The sequence below is a fragment of the Orcinus orca genome, chromosome 8 (assembly GCF_937001465.1).
Source record: "Orcinus orca chromosome 8, mOrcOrc1.1, whole genome shotgun sequence".
NCBI lineage: Eukaryota > Metazoa > Chordata > Mammalia > Artiodactyla > Delphinidae > Orcinus > Orcinus orca.
In genome coordinates, this window is record NC_064566.1 from 49,613,232 (window position 1) to 49,630,346 (window position 17,115).

The 17,115-nt window shown below is 37.8% G+C and overlaps 1 protein-coding gene across 11 annotated transcripts in view; it reads left to right on the top strand.

Annotated features, from left to right (window-relative positions):
• NUP98 (nucleoporin 98 and 96 precursor) overlaps positions 1 to 17,115 on the top strand; it is a 104,071-nt gene that overhangs the window by 47,417 nt on the left and 39,539 nt on the right. For all 11 annotated transcript variants that reach the window (XM_049713875.1, XM_049713873.1, XM_049713874.1 and 8 more), the window contains 3 exons: positions 1,787 to 1,974; positions 15,265 to 15,381; positions 16,602 to 16,900. In XM_049713875.1, the coding sequence (XP_049569832.1) occupies positions 1,787 to 1,974; positions 15,265 to 15,381; positions 16,602 to 16,900 (604 nt within the window). The remainder of the gene's footprint in view (positions 1 to 1,786; positions 1,975 to 15,264; positions 15,382 to 16,601; positions 16,901 to 17,115) is intronic.

Consider the following 17,115-nt stretch of genomic DNA (forward strand, 5'->3'; position numbering starts at 1 on the left):
GTTTTCAGAAGAGGTAAGGTTTAATTTTTTTTGAGAACATATGTAGAAGTTGGTAGATCTAGGTCAAGACATTCCAAGCAAAGGCACAGAATTGTGAAAGATCTCAAAAGAGATTTGGGAAGGTTTGTTGTTACTGAAGTGTAAACAGTCTGCATTGTGAAGAGAAGAATAAACTGTGACAGTTTTTATATTTTAGATATTGTTGTTTCAAGTGTTATATAATCCCATGTATACTGTTTAGAAAAACAAATGTATAACATCCTAAAGATACTATGGAGACATAGTAAAGGTGCCATCAAAACCAACCTGAAGGGCTTCCCTGGTGGCGCAGTGGTTGAGAGTCCGCCTGCCGATGCAGGGGACACGGGTTCGTGCCCCGGTCCGGGAAGATCCCACGTGCCGTGGAGCAGCTGGGTCCGTGAGCCATGGCTGCTGGGCCTGCACGTCCGGAGCCTGTTGCTCCGCAACGGGAGAGGCCACAACAGTGAGAGAGGCCCGCGTACCACACACACAAAAAAAACTAACCTGAAGACTAATTAATTTAGTTGTATGTCTCCTCCACTAACTTTTAATACCCTCAAAAATCAGGGAGAGTATTTGTATTATTTTAAATTTCTTTTTCTTTTCTTTCTTTCTTTTTCGTTTCTTTCTTTCTTTTCTTTCCTTCCTTTCCCTTCCTTCCTTCCTTCCTTCCTTCCTTCCTTCCTTCCTTCCTTTCCTTCCTTCCTTCCTTCCTTTCCTTCCTTTCTTTCCTTTCTTTCTTCGTTGCTGCACACCGGCTTTCTCTAGTTGCAGTGAGTGGGGGCTACTCTTCGTTGTGGTGCGCAGTCTTCTCATTGCAGTGGCTTCTCTTGTTGCAGAGCATGGTCTCTAGGCACATGGGCTTCAGTAGTTGTGGCATTTGGGCTCAGTCATCGTGGCTCGCAGGCTCTAGAGCATAGGCTCAGTAGTTGTGGCACACGGGCTTAGTTGCTCCGCAGCATGTGGGATCTTCCTGGGCCAGGGCTCGAACCCGTGTCCCCTGCATTGGCAGACGGATTCTTAACCATTACACCACCAGGGAAGTCCCAACTGTATTATTTTTATTCTTAGTGTTTGACTCATGGTAATTATCAGCATTTATTAAATGGTGGATAAATAAAGGCTAATATCTATCCATTTTTTCAGAGTGATGTAGATTGCATAAAAGTTGAATATTTATGGCTGTGTCTCAGTTTTTCTTGAAGGATAAGATTTTTGGTTTAATTGAAAAATAATTAGGCTTAGAATTATTTTGGTATTTTCTTAAAATTGAATGTAAATACTGTCGTCTTTGTTTTAGAAAGCAAAACAACTGCAGGCTATTCTCTTTTGTAAGATGAAGAGAAATCCACAAGGTATATTAATATGTTAGTACATTTCGATTTACAAAGCACTTCAGATGCAGTGTCTCAATTACATTTTGAAACAAGTCAGACAAACCCAGTGAAATGGGGGCTGGGGAGATGAATGAAAATCAATTATAGAGAAATAAAGACAGTTACATTAGCATTCAGTTACAAAGCATTACTTTGTACATTAGCATTCAGTTACAAAGCATTACTTTGTATGTAAGAATGCTAATTAGCATTAGCATTCTTACATACAAAGTTGGGTGGGAAATCCTTGTGTTCTGAGAGCCAAGACTCCAAGAGGGATCTAACAGGTGAATGGCAGAGACGAGGTATGAACTCTGGTCTTCTGATTTTTAAGGCCAGTATCATATTTGAGTTAAACTAGAACTGTCCTTGATTTTTTTGTTTTTCAGAGATTGAAACCGACAAATCCAGCAGCCCAGAAGGCTCTCACAACACCTACGCATTATAAACTGACACCCCGCCCTGCCACCAGAGTCCGACCGAAGGCTTTACAAACAACAGGCACAGCCAAGTCACACCTCTTCGATGGGCTAGATGACGATGAACCATCCTTAGCCAATGGAGCATTCATGCCCAAGTGAGTTTCTGTTAAATTAGATGTAAAATATTAATATAAACTAAGTATAAAACTGTTTACTTAAATGTGCTACAAATGTTATATATACATTTTTTTCTTAATGTGATAAATATAGAATATCATGAAGAAGAATAAAAATAACTCAGTCACTCCCAGAGATAATCATAGTTAACATGTTTTGGTTAACATCCTTCAAGTTTTGCCTATATCATGTTATTTGGTTTTGTTTTTGATAAGCTAGTGCTAGTGCTTACATTATTTTAAGCAGAAGACACTGTTTTCTTACAACTCAAATTGGCCAAACTAGTTAAGAAAAAATATATATACGTATACACACATTTGTTTTCATTCCTACACATATAGATTTTTTTTTTTTTTTTTTTTTTTGCGGTATGTGGGCCTCTCACTGTTGTGGCCTCTCCCGTTGCGGAGCACAGGCTCTGGATGCACAGGCTCAGCAGCCATGGCCCACGGGCCCAGCCGCTCCGCGGCATGTGGGATCTTCCCGGACCGGGACACGAACCCGCGTCCCCTGCATCGGCAGGCGGACTCTCAACCACTGCGCCACCAGGGAAGCCCACATATAGATATTAAATAATAAAATAACTAATTACATTGAAAATAAATTCAGGAAAGTATGTAGAAGAGTTGTTGGTAAACATTGAAAATTATACTTACAGTATGCAAACATGCCTTATTAGAGTGTTACTATATATGCATGGGGGAAAAAAACAAGAAAAATACATACCAAAGTGTCAACAGTAGTTAACTTCTGGAGATATAATTTCAGGGCATTTCATTTCTAAGTTGTTTATTTTTCTAGATACATTGCTAAACACACACAGAGGCTTTTTTAAAATACCGAATACTTTTCTAATCAGAAAGGAAAGCTTTTTTTTTTTTTTTTTTAAAGCTTTGGGGGGAAAAGTAGAAATTCATCTCTTATAGTTCTTAGTCTGTGAATGTTATAAAGTGTAAAAAATTATCACTCCTTTTTTTCTCTTAAAAGTATGTTGGACAGCTGCTTCAGAAAAGATGGAAAGTCCGATTTTATGCATTTCTTTAGAACATCACTAGATTATTTTGAAGGCAGGGACTGTGTATTATTCACGTTTATGTCCCCAGCATTTAGCAAATTGTTCGGCACAGAGTAAATAGAAAGGGCTTAGAGTCACCCTTTTTAGTCCAGTCATTAGATCAACAGCTTTCAGGGCAATTTCACCAGGTCTTAGGATCTACAAATATGATATACAAATAGAGAGGATTGGAGTGGGAAAGCACACGTTTTGCTGTTAATATGGTATCCCCTTCCTGGCTTCTACTTCTGTGGTGTTGCTCTCAACAGTCTTTACTTGATGTATTGGAAGTACATGGTTTACCTGTCACTTTTCCTTGATTTACTTTCCTGGAAATGTGGCTTCCAGGAACCCCCCACTTTTCTAGTTTTGTTCCTACCTTACTGGTTGCTCCTTCTGTCTCCCTTGCTGGTTACTCTTCTTCCTGGCCTCTTAAAATTGGAGTGCCCCTAGGCTCAGTTCTTGATCACATTATCTTTACTCACTCCCAAAGTGATTTAATTTAATTCAAGACTTTTTGATCATCTGTAGTCTAATTCTCAAACTTTTATCTCCAGCCTGGACCTCTCTCGCAAACTCCACACTCATATCCAATGTCCAGCCCTCCTCAACATCTCCACTTGCATGTCTAATAGACATTTATTTCAAAATTAACATGTCCAGAACTGAACTGATCTTCCACCTTAAAGCTGTTCCACCCAAAGCCTTTCCTGTTGCAGATAATTGCATTTCTATCACTCTAGTTGCTCAGGCCAAAAATTTTGGAATCATCATTGACGTTTTTCATACATCCCATATCTAAGCCATCAGCAAATCTTTGTTCTACCTTTAAAAGTTATCCAGAATCTGACCAATTCTTACCACCTTCACTGCTACTAATTACCTTGACCCAAGGCACCATCATCTCTTGACTGAATTATTGCAATATTCTCCTAACTGATCTTTTTGCTTTTACCCTTGTTCCTTTGCATTCTGTTCAGAATAAAGCTAACAGTGATTCCTTTGAAGTTTAAGTCAGACCACGTCACTTTCTGTCCAAAACTCAATTGTGGTTCATACTTCACCCAGTAAAAGCTGAATTCCTTACAGTGGCATATGAGGCCCTGTAAGATCTGATGTTCCATTACCTCTGTAAACACATCTACTACTGTCTTCACTGTTTACTCCACCATAATCTCCTTGCTGCTGTTAGGACAAGAAAGGCATGCTATTGCCTTTGGATCTTTCCTCCAATTGTTCTCTTTGCCTAAAACACTTCTCCCCATAAATCCTAATAGCTAACTCTCTTGCTCTTTACTCAAATGTCACATTGGTGAATACTACTCTGGCCACCCTATTTTAAATTTTACCCATCTTTTCTCTTGTCAGAACTCCCCATGTTCTTTTATTTATTTATTTTTTCTGCCAGTTATGCCAGCATCATTTGTTAAACAAACTGCACCATTCCCAAGGGAATTTAAATGCTACTTTGATGTATTAGGTGATTCTCTATTCAAGTTATATGCTTGTTCGTTTGCATGTGTGTTTATTCTTTTTTTTTTAAGTTTTAAATAACTTATTGAAATATAGTTGATTACAATGTTGTGGGGGGTTTTGTTTTTTTGGCTGCGTTGGGTCTTTGTTGCTGCGCAAGGGCTTTCTCTAGTTGCGGCGAGCAGGGGCTACTCTTCGTTGCGGTGCGCGGGCTTCTCATTGCAGTGGCTTCTCTTGTTGTGGAGCACGGGCTCTAGGCATGTGGGCCTCAGTAGTTGTGACTTGCAGGCTGTAGAGCACAGACTCAGTAGTTGTGGCACACGGGCTTAGTTGCTGTGAACAAGACACATTCCTCTGTCACAAACTATGGGGGAAGAAAGATGTTGACAAAATAATCACAAGTGAGACAAGTGACAAGTAGAGATTGCCACTGTAGGAGAGACTAACAGAATGATGAAGGAAAGCTTCTCTGAGGATGTGTTGTTTAAACTGAAGAGGGATAGGGAGGACTGTCAGGCAGAGGGAGTATTTTGTTATGTTTCTGGTTTTAAATACACATATATTTTTTCAAGCGGATATAATTTTATTTTCCAGTTTTTTTTTTCAATGTTTGTTTCAAACATGACTTGACCGAATGGTATTCTGTCTTGTATTTATCAAGATAGTCTCTCCCCCCACCGCCCCATTAATAGAAAATACTGGAAAGTGCAAGTTGTTGCCTGGGCATGAGGGAGAGGTCTTGGAGGGATAGAAAGGAGAGATTACAAGGTGTATGAGGAGACTTCTGGGTATTTATGGCTGTGTTGTTTTTCTTGATTGTGATGATGGTTTCACTGGCGTATACACATTTCAAAACTTATACACATGTCAAAACTTAATATGTGCTGTTTACTGTATGTCAGTTCTGAACTAATAAGTAAATGTAGCAAGGTTGTGGGAAACAAGTTCAATACAAGTTCAAACAAGTAACTCTTATTCCTATATCGCTATATTCCTATAAGCCAAGTGAGGGCAGTGACGTAAATATGGCGAAATATACATGAATCTGTCACTTGTTTTTACTTATGAAATATTTCATTGTTGAAATAAATCTGGTGTTCAAAGTCACATAGTTTTGCTTCACAAATTGTGCAACACTTTTCTGTTCTTTGGCTTCTTGTGTCTGTTCTTTGTACCTGTCTCACCTTGATATTTCTGATTCCAGTCCTCTTCACATTTGCCTGACACTGTTTTTATGTTTCATATTTAGTTCCTTGTTTTTTACTTGTACGTTCTTCATGTGAAACATTTAATTAAGCCATCTTCTCTCCTGCCCCCCACCCCACCCCTGTTGCTGTGTTTCCATCCATTACAGCTAATATTTTCTGTGATCACTAGGTTATTCGCTCTTTGGCCAGAAGGGACCCTTTTATGTTGGCTCCTAAGTCCTTTCCATAGACCCTGATAGTGTTTGGTAACTTACTTTCTTTTTTTTTTAAACTTTTTTTCCTAATTAATTAATTAATTTATTTATTTTTGGCTGTGTTGGGTCTTCGTTTCTGTGCGAGGGCTTTTTCTCTAGTTGCAGCAAGCGGGGGCCACTCTTCATCGCAGTGCGCGGGCCTCTTACTACCACGGCCTCTCTTGTTGTGGAGCACAGGCTCCAGACGCGCAGGCTCAGTAGTTGTGGCGCACGGGCCTGGTTGCTCCGCGGCATGTGGGATCCTCCCGGACCAGGGCTCGAACCTGCGTCCCCTGCACTGGCAGGCAGATTCTCAACCACTGTGCCACCAGGGAAGCCCAACTTACTTTCTTGTAGAGTTCACCATGTAAAATTTTGTCCAGGACTTTTTTTGCCTTCTGTGTTCCTGATTTAGATTGGCTTGGATGTTCCTGTCTTATAATTTCCTTACCCAGTTTTGGTATAAAAATTAGGCTGACCTCACAAATTGTATCATTTCCTCTATTCTCTGGAAGACTTTGGGTAAGATAGGCCTTTCCCCACCCCCCTTCCATTAGATGTTGGATACTAGTGAAGATACGAGTCTGAAGTATTATTTGTAGTAAGGTGTTTTGTTTTAATTATTGACTTTAAAGTTATAGGACATCAGCTTTTTCATTTTTTTGAGTCACTTTTGACAAGTTATGTTCTTATAATATTCATTTCAGCTCATTAAAATTCCATACTTACTGGCATAAAGTTGTTTAAAAATATCCTTACTGTCTTTTTCATTTTAGTAGAATCTGTGGGGATGTCTGTGTTTTCATTCCTGACATGTAGGTATTTTGTGCCTTCTCATTTTAGCAATGTGGTCAGGGATCTACCAGTTTTATTGACCACTTCAAAGAACTAACTTCTGGCATTATTGATGCTCTTGAGTCTAATTCCTCTTTCATTAATTTTTAATTTTATTTATCATATTTTCACTAATATTTATTTTTAGTCCATTCCCCCCTCTTTTTAAAAAAAAAAATTATTTTATTTTTGACTGCATTGGTTCTTTGTTGCCTGCACGCGGGCTTTTCTCTAGTTGTGGCAAGCGGGGGCTACTCTTCGTTGCACTGCACAGGCTTCTCATTGCGGTGGCTTCTCTTGTTGTGGAGCATGGGCTCTGGGTGTGCGGGCTCAGTAGTTGTGGCTCGCAGGCTCTAGAGCTCAGGCTCAGTAGTTGTGGTGCACAGGCTTAGTTGCTCCGCAGCATGTAGGATCTTCACGGACCGGGGCTCGAACCCATGTCCCCTGCATTGGCAGGCGGATTCTTAACCACTGTGCCACCAGGGAGGTCCATTCCCCCCCCTCCTTTTATGGTATTTAATTTTCTGTCCTTTGTCTAAATGGATGCTTAGCTTTTATTTTCAGCTTTCCTTCTTTTCAAATATTAATTATGCATCTAGAGATGTAAATTTCCCTTTTAGTTCAGCTCTATTTGTACTCTACAAGTTTTGATATGGAGTACTCTTAATGTTCAAAAAATAATTATATGATAAATGCTTTCTGATTTTCATAGGGTTTTTTAAGCCTTGGGTTATTCAAGAATATAAATTCCTAACATGGAGATTTTTAAGTTATCTCTTTGTTACTGATTTCTAGCTTATGTGCAAAAGAAAAGAGTACTTCAGGTGATTTCAGTTCTTTGAAACTTGTGGCTTGCTTTAATAGTCCAACATGTGGTTAGTTTTCATAAACATTCCATGTGTATTTGAAAAGAATATATATTCCGTAATTGTTGGGTATGGGGATATTAAATTAAACTAAGCTTGCTAATCATTTAGGTCTTCTACATACATAGTGATTTATTTGGTTTGGATATTTCAGTTACTTTATTTCCTTAACCTCCAAATCACAAAAACGTATATAAACACATCTTCAGTTTTCCTAAATTTATCTATTCTAATATTTAACAGCTTTTACAAATGTGTGCGTGAATGACTTGTGTTTTTTTTACTTACTAATTTTTATTGTGGTAAAATATACATGAAAATGGTAAAAATGGTAAAATTTATGTTACGTACAATTACAGTTCAGTGGTGTTAAGTATATTTACAATATTGTGTAACTATCACCACCAGTATCTCCAGAACTTCATCATCCCAAACAGAAACTCTGTACCTGCCATGCGATAATTCCCTATTTTCTTCTTCCCACAGAAGAAGAAACCTGTTAACCTCTTAACCTTTATATTACCTTCTGTCTGTAAGAATTTGCCTATTTTAGATACCTAATATACAGAGAATCATACAGAATTTATTCTTTCTTTCATGTCTGGATTATTTTACTTGGCATAATGTTTTATTTTATTTGTTTAAATTTTATTGGAGTATAGTTGCTTTACAATGTTGTGTAATTTCTGCTGTACAGCAAAATGAATCAGCCATACATATACACATATCCCCTCCCTTTTGGACTTCCTTCCCATTCATGTCAGCACAGTGCATTAAGTAGAGTTCCCTGTGCTATACAGTATGTTCTCATTAGTTGGCATAATGTTTTAGAGGTTCATTAAGTTGTAGCATGTATCAGAACTTCATTTTTTTTTTTTTTTTTTTTGGCTGTACGTGGGCCTCTCACTGTTGTGGCCTCTCCCGTTGTAGAGCACAGGCTCCGGACACGCAGGCTCAGCGGCCATGGCTCACGGGCCCAGCCGCTCCGCGGCATGTGGAATCTTCCCAGACTGGGGCACGAACCCGTGTCCCCTGCATCGGCAGGCGGACTCTCAACCACTGCGCCACCAGGGAAGCCCAGAACTTCATTTCTTTTTAAGGCTGAATAATATTCCACTGTATGGTTAACCCACATTTTGTTTATCCATTCCATCTATTGATGGACTTTTGGGTTGTTTCCACCTTTCAGCTGTGTGAATACTGCTGCTATAAATGTTGGTGTACAAGTATCAGAGTCCCAGTTTCAATTCCTTTGAGTATATATCCAGGACTTGAATGGTTTGGTCATACATTGATTCTATACTTAACCTTTTAAAGAACTGCCAAACTGTTCGGGCTACCTGAAAAACAATTCAGAGTAATGATAGTAAAGATGATCCAAAACCTTGGAAATAGAATGGAGAAAATACAAGAAACGTTTAACAAGGACCTAGATGACCTGAAGAGCAAACAAACAATGATGAACAACACAATAAAAGAAATTAAAAATTCTCTAGAAGGAATCAATAGCAGAATAAATGAGGCAGAAGAACGGATAAATGACCTGGAAGATAAAGTAGTGAAAATAACTACCTCAGAGCAAAATAAAGAAAAACAAATGAGAAGAATTGAGGACAGTCTCAGAGACCTCCGGGACAACATTAAACACACCAACGTTCAAATTATAGGGGTCCCAGAAGAGGAAGAGAAAAAGAAAGGGACTGAGAAAATATTTGAAGAGATTATATTTGAAAACTTCCCTAATATGGGAAAGGAAATAGTTAATCAAGTCCAGGAAGCACAGAGTCCCATACAGGATAAATCCAAGGAGAAAGACGCCAAGACACATATTCATCAAACTATCAAAAATTAAATACAAAGAAAACATACTAAAAGCAGCAAGGGAAAAACAACAAATAACATATAAGGGAATCCCCGTCAGGTTAACATAGTAATCAAATTGGCAAAAATTAAAGACAAAGAAAACTTCTTGAAAGCAGCAAGGGAAAAACGACAAATAACATACAAGGGAACTCCCATAAGGTTAACAGCTGATTTGTCAGCAGAAACTCTACAAGCCAGAAGGGAGTGGCATGATATACTTAAAGTGATGAAAGGGAAAAACCTACAACCAAGAATACCCAGCAAGGATCTCATTCAGACTTGACGGAGAAATTAAAACCTTTACAGACAAGCAAAAGCTAAGAGAATTCAGCACCACCAAATCAACTTTACAACAAATGCTAAAGGAACTTCTCTAGGCAGGAAACAGAAGAGAAGGAAAAGACCTACAATAACAAACCCAAAACAATTAAGAAAATGGTAATAGGAACATACATGTCGATAACTACCTTAAATGTAAATAGATTAAATACTCCAACCAAAAGGCATAGATTGGCTGAATGGATACAAAGACAAGCCGTGTATATATGCTGTCTACAAGAGACCCACTTCAGACCTAGGGACACATACAGACTGAAAGTGAGGGGATGGAAAAAGATATTCCATACAAATGGAAATCAAAAGAAAGCTGGAGTAGCAATTCTCATGTCAGACAACATAGTCTTTAAAATAAACACTATTACAAGAGACAAAGAAGGACACTACATAATGATCAAGGGATCGATCCAAGAAGAAGATATAACATTTGTAAATATTTATGCACCCAACATAGAAGCACCTCAATACATAAGGCAAATGCTTACAGCCATAAAAGGGGAAATCAACGGTAACACAATCATAGTAGGGGACTTTAACACCCCACTTTCACCAATGGACAGATCATACAAAATGAAAATAAATAAGGAAGCACAAGCTTTAAATGATACATTAAACAAGATGGACTTAATTGATATAGGACATTCCATCCAAAAATAACAGAATATACTTTCTTCTCAAGTGCTCATGGAACATTCTCCAGGATAGATCATATCTTGGGTCACAAATCAAGCCTTGGTAAATTTAAGAAAATTGAAATTGTATCAAGTATCTTTTCCAATCACAACACTATGAGACTACGTATCAATTACAGAAAAAAATCTGTAAAAAGAAATACAAACACATGGAGGCTAAACAGTACACTACTATTTAACCAAGAGATCACTGAAGAAATCAAAGAGGAAATCAAAAAATACCTAGAAACAAATGACAATGAAGAAAACACAACGACCCAAAACCTATGGGATGCAGCAAAAGCAGTTCTTAAGACGGAAGTTTATAGCAATACATTCCTGCCTCAAGAAACAAGAAACATCTCAAATAAACAATCCTGCCTCAAGAAACATCTCAAATAAACAACAGAACGTTATACCTAAAGCAATTAGAGAAAGAAGGACCAAAAAAACCCCAAAGTTAGCTGAAGGAAAGAAATCATAAATATCAGGTCAGAAATAAATGAAAAAGAAATGAAGGAAATGATAGCAAAGATTAGTAAAACTAAAAGCTGGTTCTTTGAGAAGATAAACAAAATTGATAAACCATTAGCCAGACTCATCAAGAAAAAAAGGGAGAAGACTCAAATCAGTAGAATTAGAAATGAAAAAGGAGAAATAACAACTAACTGCAGAAATACAAAGGATCATGAGAGATTACTACAAGCAATTATATGCCAATAAAATGGACAACCTGGAAGAAATGGACAAATTCTTAGAAAAGCACAACCTTCCGAGCCTGAACCAGGAAGAGAGAGAAAATTTAAACAGACCAATGACAAGCACTGAAATTGAGACTGTGATTAAAAATCTTCCAACAAACAAAAGCCCAGGACCAGATGGCTTCACAGACGAATTCCAGCAAACATTTAGAGAAGAGCTAACACCTGTCCTTCTCAAACTCTTCAGATGGTGAAAGATGATGTAAAATCTGAAAGAGAAATTAAGGAAACATTCCCATTTACCACTGCCACAAAAAGAATAAAATACCTAGGAATAAACCTACCTAAGGAGACAAAAGACTTGTATGTATGCAGAAAACTAGAAGACACTGATGAAAGAAATTAAAGATGTTACAAACATGTGGAGAGATATACCATGTTCTTGGATTGGAAGAATCAACATTGTGAAAATGACTATGCTACCCAAAGCATCTACAGATTCAATGCAATCCCTATCAAACTACCAATGGCATTTTTCACAGAACTAGAACAAAAAATTTCACAATTTGTATGGAAACACAAAAGACCCCGAAGAGCCAAAGCAGTCTTGAGAAAGAAAAATGGAGCTGGAGGAATCAGGCTCCTGGACTTCAGACTATACTACAAAGCTACAGTCATCAAGACAGTATGATACTGGCACAAAAACAGACATATAGATCAATGGAACAGGATAGAAAGCCCAGAGATAAACCCACCCACATATAGTCACCTTGTTTTTGATAAAGGAGGCACGAATATACAGTGGAGAAGAGACAGCCTCTTCAATAAGTGGTGCTGGGAAAACTGGACAGCTACATGTAAAAGAATGAAATTAGAACACTCCCTAACACCATACACAAAAATAAACTCAAAATGGATTAAAGACATAAATGTAAGGCCAGGCACTATAAAACTCTTAGAGGAAAACATAGGAAGAACACTCTTTGACATAAATCACAGCAAGATCCTTTTTGGCCCACCTTCTAGAGAAATGGAAATAAAAACAAAAACAGATGGGATCTAATGAAACTTAAAAGCTCTTGCACAGCAAAGGAAGCCATAAACAAGACGAAAAGACAACCCTCAGAATGGGAGAAAATATTTGCAAACAAAGCAACTGACAAAGGATTAATATCTAAAATTTACAAGCAGCTCATGCAGTTCAATATCCAAAAAACAAACAACCCAATCCAGAAATAGGCAGAAGACCTAAATAGACATTTTTCCAAAGAAGATATACAGATTGGCAACAAACACATGAAAGGATGGTCAGCATCACGAATCATTAGAGAAATGCAAATCAAAACTACAATGAGGTATCACCTCACACCAGTCAGAATGGCCATCATCAAAAAAATCTACAAAAAACACTGGAGAGGGTGTGGAGAAAAGGGAACCTTCTTACACTGTTGGTAGGAATGTAAATTGATACAGCCACTATGGAGAACAGTATGGAGGTTCCTTAAAAAACTAAAAATAGAACTACCATATGACCCAGCAATCCTACTACTGGGCATATACCCTGAGAAAACCATAATTCAAAAAGAGTCATGTACCACAGTGTTCATTGCAGCTCTGTTTACAATAGCCAGGACATGGAAGCAACCTAAGTGTCCATTGACAGATGAATGGATAAAGAAGATGTGTCACATATATACAATGGACTATTACTCAGCCATAAAAAGAACGAAATTGAGTTATTTGTAGTGAGGTGGATGCACCTAGAGTCTGTCATACAGAGTGAAGTAAGTCAGAAAGAGAAAAGTACCATATACTAACACATAAATATGGAATCTAAAAAAAAGAAAAAATTGCTTCTGAAGAACCTAGGGGCAGGACAGGAATAAAGACGCAGACGTAGAGAATGGACTTGAGGACACGGGGAGGGGGAAGGGTAAGCTGGGATGAAGTGAGAGAGTGGCATGGACATATATACACTACCATATGTAATATCGGTAGCTAGTGGGAAACAGCCGCATAGCACAGGGAGATCAGCTCCATGCTTTGTGACCACCTAGAGTGGTGGGTTAGGGAGGGTGGGAGGGAGTCGCAAGAGGGAGGAGGTGTGGGGATATATGTATATGTATGGCTGATTCACTTTGTTATAAAGCAGAAACTAACACCATTGTAGAGCAATTATACTCCACTAAAGATGTTAAAAAATAAAGGAAAAAAGAAAGAACGAACTGCCAAACTGTTTTCCATAGCCGCTGCACCATTTTACATTCCCACCAGCAGTGCACAATGTTTTAATTTTCTCCATATCCTTGTCAGCTCTTGTTATTTTCTGGTATGTCTGTCTGTTTATAACAGCCATTGTAGTGGGGGTGAAGTGGTACCTCATGCTTGTAATTTGCATTCCCTTTATGATGTTGTGTGTCTTATGTGCTTATTAGCCATTTATCTTCTTTGAAGAAAACTGGCAGTAACTGGAATTCAAGGATGATGAGATTGACCTTCAGAGTTTTTTTTTCTTTTTTTATGACAGTGCTTATGAGATGAGTCATAGCTGAACTTAGGACCATGTGCTTTTTACTTTTAGTTCTTTCTTAACTCCAGGGGTAGAGACTTTTCAGGTCCCAATACAAAACAAGTGGCATTTACTAGTGACCCACCCCCTTGGTGGCTCTAGACTCATCTCTGCCTCCCTGGTCCCACAAGACTTGTCAAGTTCACCATCAGCCTCTCAGCCTTCCCTTTGGATCCGAAAAGTCTCCAGGAGAAAAGCAACCCAAAATATCGGACAGCTCCCCATACCACTGTCCCCCCAGGTTGCTGGTACAGTCATTTTTTACTATCTTGTTGGCTCTTAATGCCTAGAAAGAGCTCTGAGTTTTCTGGTAATCCTTCCTAGGAGAATTAGTCTGCATTACCTAGTCTACCATTAATAGGAGAGCAACTTTTATTTTTCATGGAAATAATAATTTTTTATTGTCAAGTGCCTATTTCATTGGCTTACTTAATACTTAATAACATCATGACTATAGGGAGTATAAATAGCATACATAGGTAAGGAACAAACACTAGATGTTTGTTACTATATAACCCAGTTGTTGAGACTAGAATAAATTAGAGAGTGGCCTAACTACTTAATGGTTGGTTTTGGGCGGCGGTCGGGGCGGGGGGTGGGGAGGCGGGTTGGTTGGTGGGGTTTTTTTTGTTTTGCTTTGTTTTTGTTTTTTTGGCTGTACCGCACACCATATAGGATCTTAGTTCCCCAACCAGGGATCAAACCACGAAGTGGAAACGTGCAGTCCTAACCACTGGACCTCCAGGGAATTCCCAGTGGTTGGTTTTTCTAAAAGAGGGAATGGAGTGCATTAGGTAATCCAGTGACTTTTTAAGTGGAGGTTGATTAAGATCTCTTGTATTGTTTTTCTACTTAAAGCTGGTATGCTGTAGAGGTTGTTGCCTTAAATAAACCTATTGTACACAAACGAACTTTTTAGGTATTCATGGTCATTTCCATCATTGGATATCAGGGGATTTTACTCCTCTTTCTTGTCTTTTTTTTTAAAGAAACCTTTCTCATTTAATCAACAAACATCTATCCTATTTTCCTTCAAGGCAGCGTGCCAGGTTCTATGCAGGAGCAGTCATAAATCCTGACTGCCAAAAAAGAAAAAGTATTTAACGAGAGAAAAGACATGTCGAGAAGTAATTGAAATATATGACAGTGTGATGAGTAAACTAGTGTCTGAACAAAATGCTCAGGGAGTTCAGAAAGGGAAGAGTATTTTCTGGGGGATTTCCTACTTGATTTTGATGTGCTTAGCTTATTCTTCGAAACACCAGAGTGTAATATATTTGAGACCTTGTGTTCTGGTTATGTATTTATGGGATAAGTTGGTGAATTGAACTTGTTAGGTCAATTTTAGATATATATGAATTGAATAAGAGTGTCCCTTTCCACTTAAGGTTTTAAGATGGTCTTTGATGTAATTATGTGTGCCTGAGTTCTTTCTTTTTTTTCTTTTGGTCTCTTTATAGGAAGAGCATTAAGAAGTTGGTTTTGAAAAACCTTAACAATAGCAATCTCTTCTCTCCTGTTAATCATGATTCAGAAGATCTAGCTTCACCATCTGATTATCCAGAAAATGGAGAGAGGTAAACTGAATTCTCATTTGGGTTACTTCTGGTAGAGGGCCTTGTGCTCATTTAGAAAAGATTCTGAGCTTAGAATTTATTCATTCTATGAAATTGTATGAAGTTAGAAGTATTGGGTTGGCCAAAAAGTTCGTTCGGATTTTTCCATAACATCTTACGGAAAAGTCCAAACGAACTTTTTGGCCAACCCAATATTACAGCATATCAGCATCTAGAAGTTATGTTGTGTTGTTGCTTCTTGAGTACTTTAGACCATAAAATTATTTTTCTGATTCATTTCTGCAAAACTATTTTGGTATCCATGTATGTCATTTTGGATGGGGTTGTTAAAGTGATACACAGTCACTGTAACCAAACCAAAAAAATAAAAAAGTATAGAAATATATAAAGGAGGAAGTACAAGTATATACACTAATTCTTAAGAGTTCAGTATATATTCTTACATTTTAAAAATTTATTTATAAATATATTCTTATATATTGTAGAGTTTATGCATGAAATAATATTCTGTAACCTGCTTATTTCCATTTACTGTAAACACCTTTCCGTATCAATATGAATAACCTGCCTCCTCTTTTTAAATGAGTCTGTAACCATTATTGTAAATGTAAGGTAATTCAATCAGTTCTCTATAAGACGACATTTAGATTATTTTGGTATTCCTATATTCAAAATAATGCTTCAGTGAAAAATCCTTGTATATATGTCTTTGCACTTCTGTTTTTTTCTCTTTGGATAAAATTTTAGTTTGAGTTTTCATAAATGAATCACTAATACCTTATTGATTATAATATTAAAAATTTTAAATTTTCAGTTTTTTATATTGAAATTCACCACTGATTATTTGACCCCACATAGTAGACACCCCCTTCCCCCTTTAAACTAAATGTTGTGACGCTCAGGTTCATTCATTCATGAAAATAGGTCAGCTAAAGCTGTGGAATCTACAGCCAGATTTCCTGGGTTACAATCCCAACTCTAGCACTTAACAGCTTTGTGACCTTGGCAAGTTATTTTTCTGTGTCCGAGTTTTCTGTAAAATACAGAGAATGATAGCCTATTTTACAGGTTTACCATAAGTATTAAGTGAATTTTTAATACATGGAATTACCTAGAACGGTGCCAGAAGCTAGTAAAAGCCTAGTAATGTTTGATTGTTACCATTTTACTACTGTTCCTACTCAAGGGACTAAGATAGTATTTATTTTCTCCCTTTTCAGATTCAGTTTTCTGAGCAAACCAGTCGATGAAAACCATCAGCAGGATGGAGATGATGATTCTCTTGTGTCACGTTTTTATACTAACCCTATTGCCAAACCCATTCCTCAAACCCCAGAGAGTGCTGGAAATAAACATAACAGCAGCAACAGTGTGGATGATACCATTGTTGCGTTAAACATGCATGCTGCCTTGCGAAATGGGCTGGAAGGAAGCAGTGAAGAGACCTCTTTTCATGAGGAGTCACTTCAGGATGACCGAGAAGAAATAGAAAATAATACTTACCATATGCATCCAGCAGGTCAGATTCAGACTGGCACTTAAGTAATCTCCTACCAGTCATATGAGACCTCCTGTTTGTCACTGATTTTCAACATAATAGAAGTCAGCTATCTGAACTTCTAAATGTTTTTTATTGCATTTTATGGAAGTTAACACTTAAACACTTCTCACTGATGCTTTGGTTGATTTGGAATTCACTTTTTTTTTGTACCTTTGGAGTAGTTAAAATTCATT